The sequence below is a fragment of the Metopolophium dirhodum genome, chromosome 9 (assembly GCF_019925205.1).
Source record: "Metopolophium dirhodum isolate CAU chromosome 9, ASM1992520v1, whole genome shotgun sequence".
In the NCBI taxonomy this organism is placed as follows: Eukaryota; Metazoa; Arthropoda; class Insecta; order Hemiptera; family Aphididae; genus Metopolophium; species Metopolophium dirhodum.
This window is the reverse complement of record NC_083568.1, coordinates 230,625-243,623: the sequence shown is the minus strand read 5'-3', so window position 1 is coordinate 243,623 and position 12,999 is coordinate 230,625. Positions and strand designations below refer to the sequence as shown.

At 32.1% G+C, this 12,999-nt stretch overlaps 2 protein-coding genes across 2 annotated transcripts in view; one reads left to right on the top strand and one right to left on the bottom strand.

Annotated features, from left to right (window-relative positions):
• Positions 1-12,999, top strand: part of LOC132951670 (Y+L amino acid transporter 2) — a 43,952-nt gene that overhangs the window by 7,554 nt on the left and 23,399 nt on the right. Inside the window, exon 4 of the mRNA XM_061023499.1 lies at positions 4,439-4,564. Coding sequence (XP_060879482.1) covers positions 4,439-4,564 — 126 coding nt within the window. The remainder of the gene's footprint in view (positions 1-4,438; positions 4,565-12,999) is intronic.
• Positions 5,670-12,875, bottom strand: LOC132951669 (uncharacterized). The gene is made up of 2 exons (XM_061023498.1): positions 12,360-12,875; positions 5,670-9,118 (listed from the first exon to the last, which is right to left on the bottom strand). The coding sequence occupies exons 1-2, from the start codon at positions 12,611-12,613 to the stop codon at positions 6,616-6,618; spliced, it is 2,757 nt and encodes a 918-aa protein (XP_060879481.1). The 5' UTR covers positions 12,614-12,875; the 3' UTR covers positions 5,670-6,615.

The window sequence follows — 12,999 nt, the reverse complement described above, 5'->3', positions numbered from 1 at the left end:
GGTTGATCTATATGTCACTTCCGAAAAACGTATATGCGTTATCCGAAATGCGTGAACTCGGCACGACTTACTAGCATATGATTAATCATTATTGAAATTAGTTAAATTTATAAATCATTTTAAATACAGAACACATCATTTTCGATCAAAAATTGGTAAAAATGTCCTAAATTTGAAAATTTAGCATGTAGAATGACATACATTGGCATCATACACCTGTTTGAATGATCTATTAAAGTGTAAATTGTACATTTTGTAATATTTTCGAGAAATTTATAGTTTTATTTCTAATTCTTATTGTAATATATTAGCAAAAACAGACACAAATTGTTATTTTTACTAGATTTATTCTCGTGAAATTTCGTTTGCCGGTAAATAACTGGTAGTACTTATATAAATCAAACTAACAATCAATTGGTCTATGATCGTTAATTTCTCAAGTTTCATGATTATTGCTTCCCGTATTGCGATGTTTATCAGAAGTACATTTTCACGTAATGAATCCGTATGTAAATTTATTTTATTTTATTGCGATGTCTTTAAGTTTTACCAATTTTACAATTGTTTATAAATTATAAAATAAACCTAAAGAACAACCAATGGTCCAGTAAACTTTTAGATAGCGTGTATAACTGTAGCTTTGTACTGTTGACCCACCAAACATGCAATATCTAATATTAAAATAAATCAAAGTTTAAACAATGAAAAGAGGTACCAATAACAAATTATAGAGTATCTGATTAAAAGTGTATTCAAACTTCATTAAAAATATATGTGAATAATAAATAAAAACCGTTTTTCTAATAAAAACTGGTATTTATCATTGGTTGGCTATAATATAAATTAATTGGCTTTCCAATGAAAATGTTGTTTTAAAATTATTTATGCGTTGATGAGTTTGGGCAACTGCACTTTATATGCACTGCAATACTTAACTATTTTTCATTTTTGGTTATGATAAGTTACAGTACTAAGAGACTGATCAGTGATTATTGAATAAAAAAGTTAACCCTTCAAACAGATTAGAAATTTGAAGCTGACATGAAAATTTGCTCCTGTTCTATTTTATTTTATTATATTATAAACTTGAAAACTTCGGAGTCTAAATAGTACGCAGTCGTAATTATTATAATGATAATAAAAATAATAACAATATATGACGATTGCTATAGGTATTTAATATTAGCTGATGTTTCAACGCATCGTTTAATGAAATTAGTAAAACTTTAATGTTCATTTTTCAAAAGTTTATTATTTTTAAATCTGCATTTAAACCTAAATAGTACATAATTAATTTAAGAATATTCCATTCCGGAAGTGCGTAAGAACCGCGTGCGTGGTTTTCTCCAATGGGAAAATCCACGTGGATATAACTACCGTTCCACCAGGAGCTCGGGAAAAATCAATGAAACTTTCGCCCACAGCCTCCCACCAGATGTTATGCGCACATCTAACGGTATACCATCACTATAACCTCATAACAACGACGAGTTTTAAAGTCGAGTTTTGATTAATTTTTCATTTCAAATATTGTCTATTTTACGTCTTAAATATAATAACATATTATAATATTATATTGTTATGAGTTTATGACTAAGGAATAAGGAAAATATGATGCGTTGAACATGATAAATACATAACTATTATATATTATTATTATTATTAAATTTAAAAAATCATTAAACGAAATATATATTATTAATAACAACAGAATATTATATAGGCCAAGTAATATATTCACTCTTTATAAATTCATATTTATGATCCTTTAAATAGTCAGAAAGGAAACACCTTGTTAACTGCAATATTCATGAATAATTCGTGGTGAAGAAGATATAACCTAAACAATAATAAATAGGTACATATTATACGACAATAGTGTGAATACGGTTTTTTACATCACGATAACAATAAAAAAAATTATTTTATAGAGAGATCGAAATCACATTATAATTTGTACGTGTAAAATAGATTTAAATTGTACATATCTATTTCGATGCTCGCACGTGGAGGAATCTTTTTGCGTGGTGATGATTACTCATACACTCCTCAAGCAAGTGAAATGATAATTTAAAATTTCGTTTAAGGCATAGATTAATATGGATAACCTACACCGCATCTTAATGGCACATAACGCATAACAATTTAGTTGTTTTTTTATAAGTAGTAACTAGTAAGAGTTTATTTTAAGGCCATAACTTTTGTTTTGTTAAAATTACATATTATTATTATTATTTTTTATTCACATAACCAATTACTGTAAAGTTTAAACAATTAATGCAGTTTATTAATTCGTTTTTACCATGATATTCATATCACTTTTACAGTTTTACATTAGTATACGAAGATGTCGATCGGGCTTAACTAAATTCGAATAAAACTCTGTAATAAAATTAAATATGAATAACTTTAGAGTATTCAATAATCATTAGGTAAATATATTTTAATAATTATATTTACTAATTATAATTTGATATACAATATGAAAATATTGAAAGGTACCCACTATTAAATTCTAAAGAATAAACGGGCCAAACAAAATATGTATTGAACCTAAATTTGATATATTTTTTTGAATCAACAACAAAGTAACAGAAATAAATTGGTTTCATAAATATTAAATGTATTTGTCGTAGATATGTACTTACTAGCTATATTGTGTAATGTGTAATCATGACATATATCTGAAGACTGAAGTATATAGTCTACTTCTATATTAAATCTACAGAATATACGAAGTATATGTCATAATAATATACAATGGAAATTATTATATAAGTTATTATACACATTACACCATGCTATATGAACCTTTTAGGGCAATCTATTATTTGAAAAAAAAATGTTAACATAGACCTACATAATAAATAAGCAAATTATGTCAACTTTGAACTTAAAAAGCTTATAAAAAAATATTGCCTATGTATTTTTAATATTTTTAAGCTGATATTGTATGTGTTCTGAAGTTGTAAATAAAATGATTTTTACTGGTCCAAAATATGAAAACGGACACAAAAAAAAGAACACATTAATGTAAAACCAATTATTAATTTCATCACTCCGCCAGAATCTAAAATTACGTAGCTAAAATATTGTAAAAACTAACGAAACCTTATGAATCTGAGGTTTTTTTCAATAAATAATAAAGAAGTAATAATAATATAATCTCATTATAAAATATAATACAATCTCGTCCACTTTTAAATATATTTTGAGTTTCAACAAATTTTAGGTAGATACATATAAAATATTTTTTTATTTTATGTGTATTTATGTTGTTTATTGTAGCGATCATAAATTAAATTTTCTTTTTCTTTTATTGGTAAATAGTACTCGCATTTATGTTGAGTTGGATTTTCCGTTTTCGTGATAATTTAATCCAAATGGCATAGGTATATGTATCATATATTTATTACAAAGGGACGAAACGCTGTAAGAACGTGCGAAAAACATTTGAAACAAAAGTAGCTTTTAAAGGACAGTCGTATTTCGTTATTTCAATTAAACAGAGTAATGCGTAAGAGAATTATCTCGTAGACCAAATAAAGTTTTCTTTTGAAATCAATAAGACCGTTATTTGTATTGTGTAAATTTGTACCGTAGTTTATTTTTGATAAAGCTAATGAAAAATTATAGTAAAAACTGAATATAAAACGAAATCACAGTCGTTGTTTATTAATGTTTATGACAGAAGTTTTCAAACTATTGATTTTACAATTTTATTCCGTGTTCAAAGAAATCAGTTTTAGGACATTTATTGTGCATTGATACATGTTATGGACGTCATACTAGTGAAGTGGCATATTACATGTTTTATATTTCTTAGATAGGTAGTATTATGATGGTGACATAATATTAATCATGATTGCATTTAATTGAACATGAACACAACTTTGACGGTTCTAAATATTTCACTCAGAACACAAGATTTCTTCCTATAATATAGTATATTATATTATTATAAGAATTTTATACTATTGTCTTCTACACGTCTATCACCAGCATGACTTTGTATAATAGATGATTTTCAAATTTTAACTTCCAATGATTTATAATTGCTAATAATTGTTTAACATTAAACTAAAATTTAATATGACATTTACATTTTTAATACGAAAACACCGTAAAAATGTTTCAAATTGGTTTTGATTATTTAAAAATTTAATTAAATAACTACACAGTACATACTATTATTATATACGTATATTATTATGTACTTGCCTAGTATATAGTTTAAAAAAAAACGTAATTGCATGATGTATTCAATAATACTATCTTTGGATAGGTTAAGCTGTATGTGTAATTATTGTAATACAATTTCTAAGGCTAAGAAAATACAAATATCCGACTACAACAGTATACGATACAATGACACCTGTCGAAAATACTCACCCGTGTCTAAATTCTTGTTTTTCCATTTTTTTTTTTGTTTTTTTAGTGTTATTGACGTTTATCAACTGCTGGGACGTTAAGTGGGCAACACGCGTGCAAGACATTTTCACGTATGCCAAGTTGTTGGCTCTCATGGTCATTATTACCACGGGAGTTTACCAGTTATACGCAGGTAAACGCTCTAATTTCTTTCATAAGCCATATTATATGTTTCCTCGTGATAACTCGTGTATTTAAAATGCAGGAGTACTCTCTACGATAACATTACGAGTTGCGTCGAAAACAATAATTGTCAGCAAAAAGAATATCATGGTCATTGGACTAGATAAAATGACGAAGGGTTATGAATAAATGTAAACATTTTGGGTATAGACCAGCGCGTTTTTATAGGTAGCCAGGGTAGGTATAAACCGTTCAAAGATTGAGAAGCAAATACATATTATGTTTTTGTTTTTCTACATAGCTGACAAATTATATTATAATAACTGCTCTGTATGACTAAAGTACAAAAATATTATTCATTCATTTTTTTTTCTTAGATCACAAACGAATTGAACGATAGGCTGTATATAATATTATTATTCCGCCCGATTTAATGGTACGCCTATTGAGATTTTCCGAATTACGAAATACGACTGCAGACGTAATCATTTTCGCTTAGATTTAAAATCGTTTTCAACTGATCTCGTCGTATTCATTATCTTGACATCTCAGTCCTTCGTCATTTCCGTATTTACCTACGCGTATACCTACTCCTCCGTATTCGGATATATTATTTACAGTCTGATAAAAAAAAAAAAAACATTTACCAATATCTGAAAATTCACGTATGGACTATATCAATGGTATATATAAGATTTTAAAATATAGGTACTCTATGGCACTCAAATAGGTTAAGTACGTATAAAGGTTTAGGTACACTCATCATCGACCCTGTTTACTATAGTCTATAATAGCATAATGTATTAGACAATAATTTTTACTGTATATAAAATATAAATTAAACATTTTACAGTCGAGCATAACAAACAAGAGATGTACACGATGTACCTATAGGTAACAATATCGATGCGATTTTCCAAATCATTAACTTTCCATAGTAAATCAATGCAGTATTATCATAATCGTTATTGTATAATATGTTGATAGTTTAAAGTATTTATTTGAATTTTCCAGTTGCTTTCAATTTTTTTCCAGTATATCGAAAATACAAATCACAAATCAAAGTTACATAGCAACTGCAAGGCGTAATATTAATGTCAGTAGTATTAACAATATAATATTCTATAGTTTTATTTTTCTATAATCTATTCACAATTGAGCTTATAGGCAGTCGAAATGATGCGTTTTCAGTATAGGTACCACGAAATATTTCTGAAACAATTTTAGAGAAAATTTAAGCTTTTCAAATGTCGATACGTCTACATATAAATTAAATTATTTATTTAATATTATAATTAAATTACATATTTTATAATTCCATCAAGAAAATCATTACATAACATATAAACGATCATATATTATATAATCTACAATCTATATTATACGAACAGAGTAATTAAAATCAATACATGCATCATTTTTGTACATTATATATATATATATGTATATGTATATGCTCTAAGTGTACAAATTAATCACAAACCACGTTCTGTAAATTATAAAAATAATAGTCGTTTCACAGAACATATTTAAATGTCACCACGGTGTATAAAAACGTTTTATTATCATCCAATATTAAAAATATTTTATTTTACATGGCACCCTAAATTTAATAGCGATAACAGATTTAAATATTATTTTAAACAATAAAATAAAATAAAGTATTCACTACAAAAAGTGTTTTTTTTCTTTTTAAACACACCGAGCTGTATTTAATTACACAGAAAGAAATTCGCTCTTATAAGATGAAACAACCGATCAATATCATATTGTATATAAAAATATTTATATAAAAAATATTTCAATTATTTTTTAGTACAGTGCTAGGAGTGGTTATGCAGACATTGTCTTAAAACAGTAATAATAATGATAATAATTACCTACGCACAAAGAGTGCATAATGGCAAAGTATGGTTTTTTTTAAATACCTATTGCATTCCATGGTTTTTAACGATGGTTGTAAGTAAATCATGGTTTATACGAAAACACATTTAAATAGTTATATGCGCAAGCAGGAAAACTATATCACTGCTGTTATGTATAAATAGTTAGACATTCGTGCTAATCTATGTCGAACGTGGAAGGGTGTAAAAGCATTTTCCTCGACAAGTTTTCGTTGGATTCGTGCAGACGGCCGGGCAAACGAAGCTGATCGGAGTTCTGATTCTTTTTGAATTTTGCAAAAATCGAAGTATCCGTTTTACCGAAGTACCTCGATTTGTCGATTCCACCGTAGTTGCTGTTACTGCTGCCACCGAACGATTTGAAATCGTTATCGCCCTGCTTTGACTTGTCGAAATCGATAACGACCGGTTGGAAATATTCCAAGACCGATTCTTCATTGGACGGACGTCCACCCTTTGGCCGGATGTCGAACAGATCGTCGGCCGACTGCGATGGCCCGTGTTTCGAGTTGTACCGGAACGGTTTCAGTGACGTTTTCAAACGACTCCGGTCGTCGTTGTCGTGGCCGAAATCCCTCGAAAAGTGCGAGACCGATCGACCCGAGAACCCGGGACTGGGTCGTCTATCCGCGCCGAAGCTCTCCGGAAATCGAGACGAGAGCCGACCAATCGTTACGGGTTCCGGCTGTTTGTCTTCGAACAAGTCCCGCGAAAAATCGGGACTGAGCGGATGATCGTCGCCCAGAGCTGACTTCAAGCCGAACTGCTCAAAGTCCAGCGGTGGTTCCGCGTATTCGGTCCGGAACGAAGACAACAACGGTGCCGGCGATGGCGATGCCGACGATTCGGATTTGTGTCCGGTGTAACGAAACCGGGACTGACGTTCTTCCGGATGTCGGACGTTCGATGAGAAACTGGAAACGGAAAAAGGAGTCTGCACGCTGAACGACACTCCTCGATCCGAGTTCTCCACCTTGCTTGTAACGGCGTGATAACCTCTCCCCCGCGTGTCTGGTCTGTCCCTGGACGGTTGGTTTCCGTAGTCGTCCCCAAAGCCCGAGTTTCCGTCTCCGCCTCCACCTCCTACGTCGTGTTTTATCAGCGAGTACCGTCCTTGCTTGTTGGCAGCCGATTTTGACTCGTCCCAAGCGTTGATATCGCGACCAAAGTCCACTTTGAACTTGTCGCTTTCGTCCCTGAACGTGGTCGCGTCGTTCTTTTTCGCCTGTCCAAGATCCGCTTCGACGGGTGGCGGCCGTGCTACTGGATGGTCGTTGTTCATGTTACGCACCCGTAGCACGTAACCCACACCGTTCGCAAGTCCGGGACCGTTTGCAGAACCAGGACCGTGTGCACGGCTAGGATCGTTCGCAGGACTAGGGCCGTTTGCAGGACCGTTGATCATCGACTGTTCGGTGATGTCGTGTGACTTGATTATCTGAACGTCGGTGGCGTGTCCGATACGCGGCGCGAAGTACGAGTTCCGAGAGGATTGCGCCGAGTTCGAATCCGTTGGCTTCCGGATCGCAGTACGATTGTCGTTAGCGTCGATGTTGGTTACCGTAGCGGTACCGTTCTTTGTCCACGGTAGACGAAGACCATCGTGGTGGTGGTCGTCGTCGTCGTTGTCCGCATCACGTTTGTGCCGGTGTCCGTTTATCGTACACTGACACGACCTGTGTTTCGCATCGACCTGAGACAGGCTGCTACTATCCCTGTTCGAACCATCGCCTTGCAGTTCCGTTTCCGAAAACGACGCGATTTGAATGGACGGCTCGATGGTGATGTGCGACACGTACTCGGCTGAAGGCGGTGGCGGCTGTGACGACGGTGACGGAGAATCGTTGATTTGGGCCGAGTGATCGTCGTGCGAGTAATGATAAACGTCGTTGTGATCGTAGTGGTCGTCGTCGTTATTGATTTCGTGCGGTTCTTCTTCCATCGCATGCTTCGGATATTCGGACTTGTAGTCCGGAGACTTGTAATCGATGTGCTTGTAATCGGTATGCTTGTAATCGATGTACTTGAAACTATCGGGCGGGTACCCGGCGTGATTATAACTATTGTCGTCGGGCTTGTTATTATTGCTGTTGTAATCGACGGGCTGATCATCAGCGTGACTATTGTAATCAGCGGGCTTATGATCAACGTGACTATTGTAATCTGCGGGCTTATGATCGGCGTGACTATTGTAATCAGCTGGCTTGGTATCATGATCGACGACGGACTTATAATTGACGGCGGGTTTGCTGTACTCCGAAGTCGGTTTGAAGTTGGCTTGAGCCTTTGGATTTTTGTATTTATAGTTATTATTAGTAATATAACGGTATGGCTTCGACGGTTTCGACCTGTAATAGTACTTTGGCCGTGTCTTAGAGTCCGGCCAATAGTAATCGGAATAATTTTTCGTCTTAACAGGCGGCGGGAGTGGGTGCAATGCCCACGGCATTGATTTGTCCATCTCGAGCTTAATAGTTTTGGACGTTGGCAAAGGAGGTGGAAGCGGGTGTAATGTCCACGGAAGATCGTTTTTCAACAATGTCAACGACGAGTCTTCTGTAGCTATTGAAATTTTTTTCGGATATTTTAGTCTTAATTTTGGTTCGGCTATTTGACGAGCACGCAGTTTTGATAACTTTAATGTTTGCACTGGAACGTACCTGTAGAAAAAAATCAAACGAGTCAATCTACCGTATCAAAATAAAAGTAAAATGTCACGAAAAAGACTTTAAAAAAAAATAAAATGAATATAGTTTCATAAACGATTGTTCTGCAATTTAAATTGGACAAAGGTATTTTCTCTTGGGTGGTGATTTTGAATTATGATTATAAACAATAGTCTTGTACGTGACATCAAGTAACATGCATTTAAATAGAAATTCACGTGAATCGCTGAACATTGTAGTATAATTTTCTAGACACATTAAATTAACGATAATGAATCGAATTTTTGATTAAATATATTAATAGAAGTTCAATAAAAAAAAAGTCATCTTATACATTTTTATTATTGAAAAAGCAATGGACTAGTGCAAATTTCACCCATAACAATAATATCTGGAAAGTGCAAACAACCTATTACATAAATTAAGCATAAATCTTCTAGAACCATTAATTAAAATAAAAATAAATATTATTTTTCAAAGACCATAAATTGTTAAAAATTAAAAAAAAAATAAATAGTCTAGGGATTTGAATATTTGATTACATGTGATCAATCTAAATGTATAACGTTTAAATTGATTTAGTCTGATATTATAAATTATTTTATACTCATATTAATAGATGTATATCTAAATAATGTATAATATAATATATCTGGAGAAGATTAGAGCTACTACCTCATCATGGTACCTATAACCTAATGGTGGCACTACAACTCTAAACTAGTTGCCTAACGAAATTGATCAATTATTTAAACAACGATATTATATTTTTCTCCTTAGTAAAAAAAAATAATAAATAAATATAGTAAATATAATAAAAAATTATCTATGACGAATGAAAATACTCAATACACGGGTCCATCGCCCGTCTTCACTTCTATTATTTTATAGTTATTAGCAGAATAACGAGCACTTTTACAATAATATAATCAAAGAAAATATTTTTTGACTACGTGGGTGTAATTTTTTTTGTCTGTAATCCAATCAAAAATTAAATAAAAAATATTATTATTATTACATTTTCACCAAATAAATATGAATATCATTAAATAATAAATACCTACAGTCAACATTTTTTTTTTTTTGTTACTCAGCATTACTTCTACTTAGTACATTATCATGTACTTAATTTGTTAAAATATATAAATTGTATTACTTTCGTATTAAAAAAAAATCTAGAAAACAGTGATAGAAGAAATAATAAAAAATATGGCAATAGTATAGATATTATTACTATTCTGCTGAGTACTTTTAAGGATATTTTCGACCTATTGAAAAATAATGCAATTTCAAATCTTAAATTAATGATACGCAGGTAATAGATATTTGACATTGATAATTTACAGTGCATAATTTTATAAACAAATTTCATAACACAATATATAATACATACGATTTCCACTTTTTGTATGTATAAAAACACTTCCTATCAACTATCTAGTACGTTATGTAAGAAAAATTAGTTATTTCGAAATATCGATGTTAAATATTATTGTAATATCGGTAATCGATACTTCAACAAATGTTACCAATTTATCATTTTTTATTTTTACTATTCAAATTTATTTGAAGTGATAAATGCATATTAAATTATTTAAAATTGTTTAATTTGAAAGTGAAATAGTCACTTTCAGATTAGAATCAATATAATATACAAAATATATGAATAATAATACTATCTGAAATGAATTGAATACAATGTACGAATTGTACGATTGAAGTGTTGTGATGAATCAATAATGTGTCAATAAAAGAAAATAGAAATCCAATAGGCAATAGTGTAAATATTTTTCAAAAACAGATAATATGTATATCATAAGAAATATAATTATAAGACGTGGCAAAATGGTATGGTAACGTATTATAATAATAAATTATATTATATAGGAATATCTATAATATTTTTTGATCAGTTTGTGGACTGCTAATAATTAACATTATCCAAGTATAAGTCATACACATAATGAACATTGTAGTGTTTGAAAAACTTACTCTTACCCAAAATTTACGGCCACCTAAATTTCTAATGCATTCTATTGGCAATCTCACTTTGAAACTTGGTACCCAAACAATCGAATGTTTGTGACCGACCATTCACAGCAAATTACAACTTATAGGTTAAGTGTTGGTACGCTATGATCTTTACTCTTGGGATAGGAAGTAACTATCATCAATATTAAATACTATTCTGTGTGAGAGGGTATTTTCATGAAATTAAATTAGCACCAGTGGATCAAAAATTAGAAACTAAAGTACCAAGTTTTGCGGAGCGTAAAGTTCTGAGATGAAATTGGTTAATGTCTGGAAATTGCTGTAAAACTTTTAAAACGACCTGTATACATATTGTGTATAGTGTATACAATATACACAAAATAGTTTGTCTTTTTTGATGGACTTTTTCCTGCTTGAATTTTATCTTCCTAATATTAGTAATGGCAGTAGGTATATTGTGTTTTTAAACGAATTAATGATAAAATAAATATAATACCAATAACAGATCATACTTAATACTTACCTATATGGTTATAAAGTTAGATGAATTACATATTAAAATAACAGCTGTCTTATTTATTATTATTGTATTTTCCTATGGTTTAATCTCGCGGAACGTAAAATCGAAAATTATTATAAATACTGTAATGTATATTTTGACATGTATTAAAATTGAAATATGGGAATAAAAGTGAAACTATTAATATAAAAATACTAATTCGTACGTGTATTAGGACGGGTAGATTTCTTTTAAATGTGCATTTACTCGTAAATACTAAATACATATTTTGAACAACAGCTAACTTTTCCATAACCCATCTTAAAAAACTATTATTATTGGGTACCTATTTATTTAATAGTTACCCAGGTACCTATTAAAAAAAAGTGAAATTAAATTTGAAAAATGAAAAATTTTTATTCTTGCTTAGGTAATAAAAATTTGTTTAATTTTAATTTTTCTCTTGATCACTTATTGAAGGGGAACTAAAATATAATTAGTTAAAAATAACCATTTTGAAATGTAACAATAGTTTTAGTAAAAAAAACAATATATTCAAAATAAAATCATATTTTTAGTTTATAAGTTTTTTTTATATTTATACAAAACCCAATAATCGAGTAAAAAAGTGAATTTGAATAACTTATGAAATAACAAATAGACTAATACACCTATACCGAACACGAGTAAAAATCCTATGACCATATGGGTAATATGGCAATAATAACAATAATATCGGCTTACTTGTAAACTTTGCTGGGTGCCGACAAATGAGTTATTCGGGCGATTACGGTGGACGGCAAAGGCATCGGATCCACGTGAAAGTACATGGCGTTCATGAGTCCTTCCATGAGATCCGATACCGTCCTCTTGTGCCGGGCATGCCGGACGTCCGCGGCGACCTGGTGACTTAAAGTCAACGACAACAAAAACAACAGACCGGCCGCCGCTGCGGACCCACGACTACAACACATGGTTGGCGCAGCGGTGTTGGCCATTATTCATTTGGACGCGACAGACAAGATTTCATAGACGAAAAAGCGAAAACCGGAAAACCGAATACGTATGGAAAAACACTTCTTCGAGACGATAGAACTGCAGTCGACGTGACGACGATATTATAGTGACAATGATAATAATTATTAAACGACGTCCCTATTCTGACGGACGGCACTCAGAGACTGCAACATGTCGGCGGCGGTGGAGGTGCGACTGTATGCCTACAGATCCAAACCGAACCCAACCCGTCACGAGCCACGGTGGCCGAAGATTTCCCGCGTCGTTCGGAGATCGATCTCCACCGGTGGCGGGCGGAGAGGGAACGCTTTTCTTATGCCGAGAGTGAAAATCTCCCGCCAGACGCGCGTGTGCGTGTGCGAGCGCG

Coding starts and splice junctions, on each gene's coding strand:
- LOC132951669 (XM_061023498.1), bottom strand. CDS start 12,613: ATGGCCAACACCGCTGCGCCAACCATGTGTTGTAGTCGTGGGTCCGCA. Junction 9,119..12,359: donor GCACCCAGCAAAGTTTACAA/GTAAGCCGATAT, acceptor TTTTTTCTACAG/GTACGTTCCAGTGCAAACAT.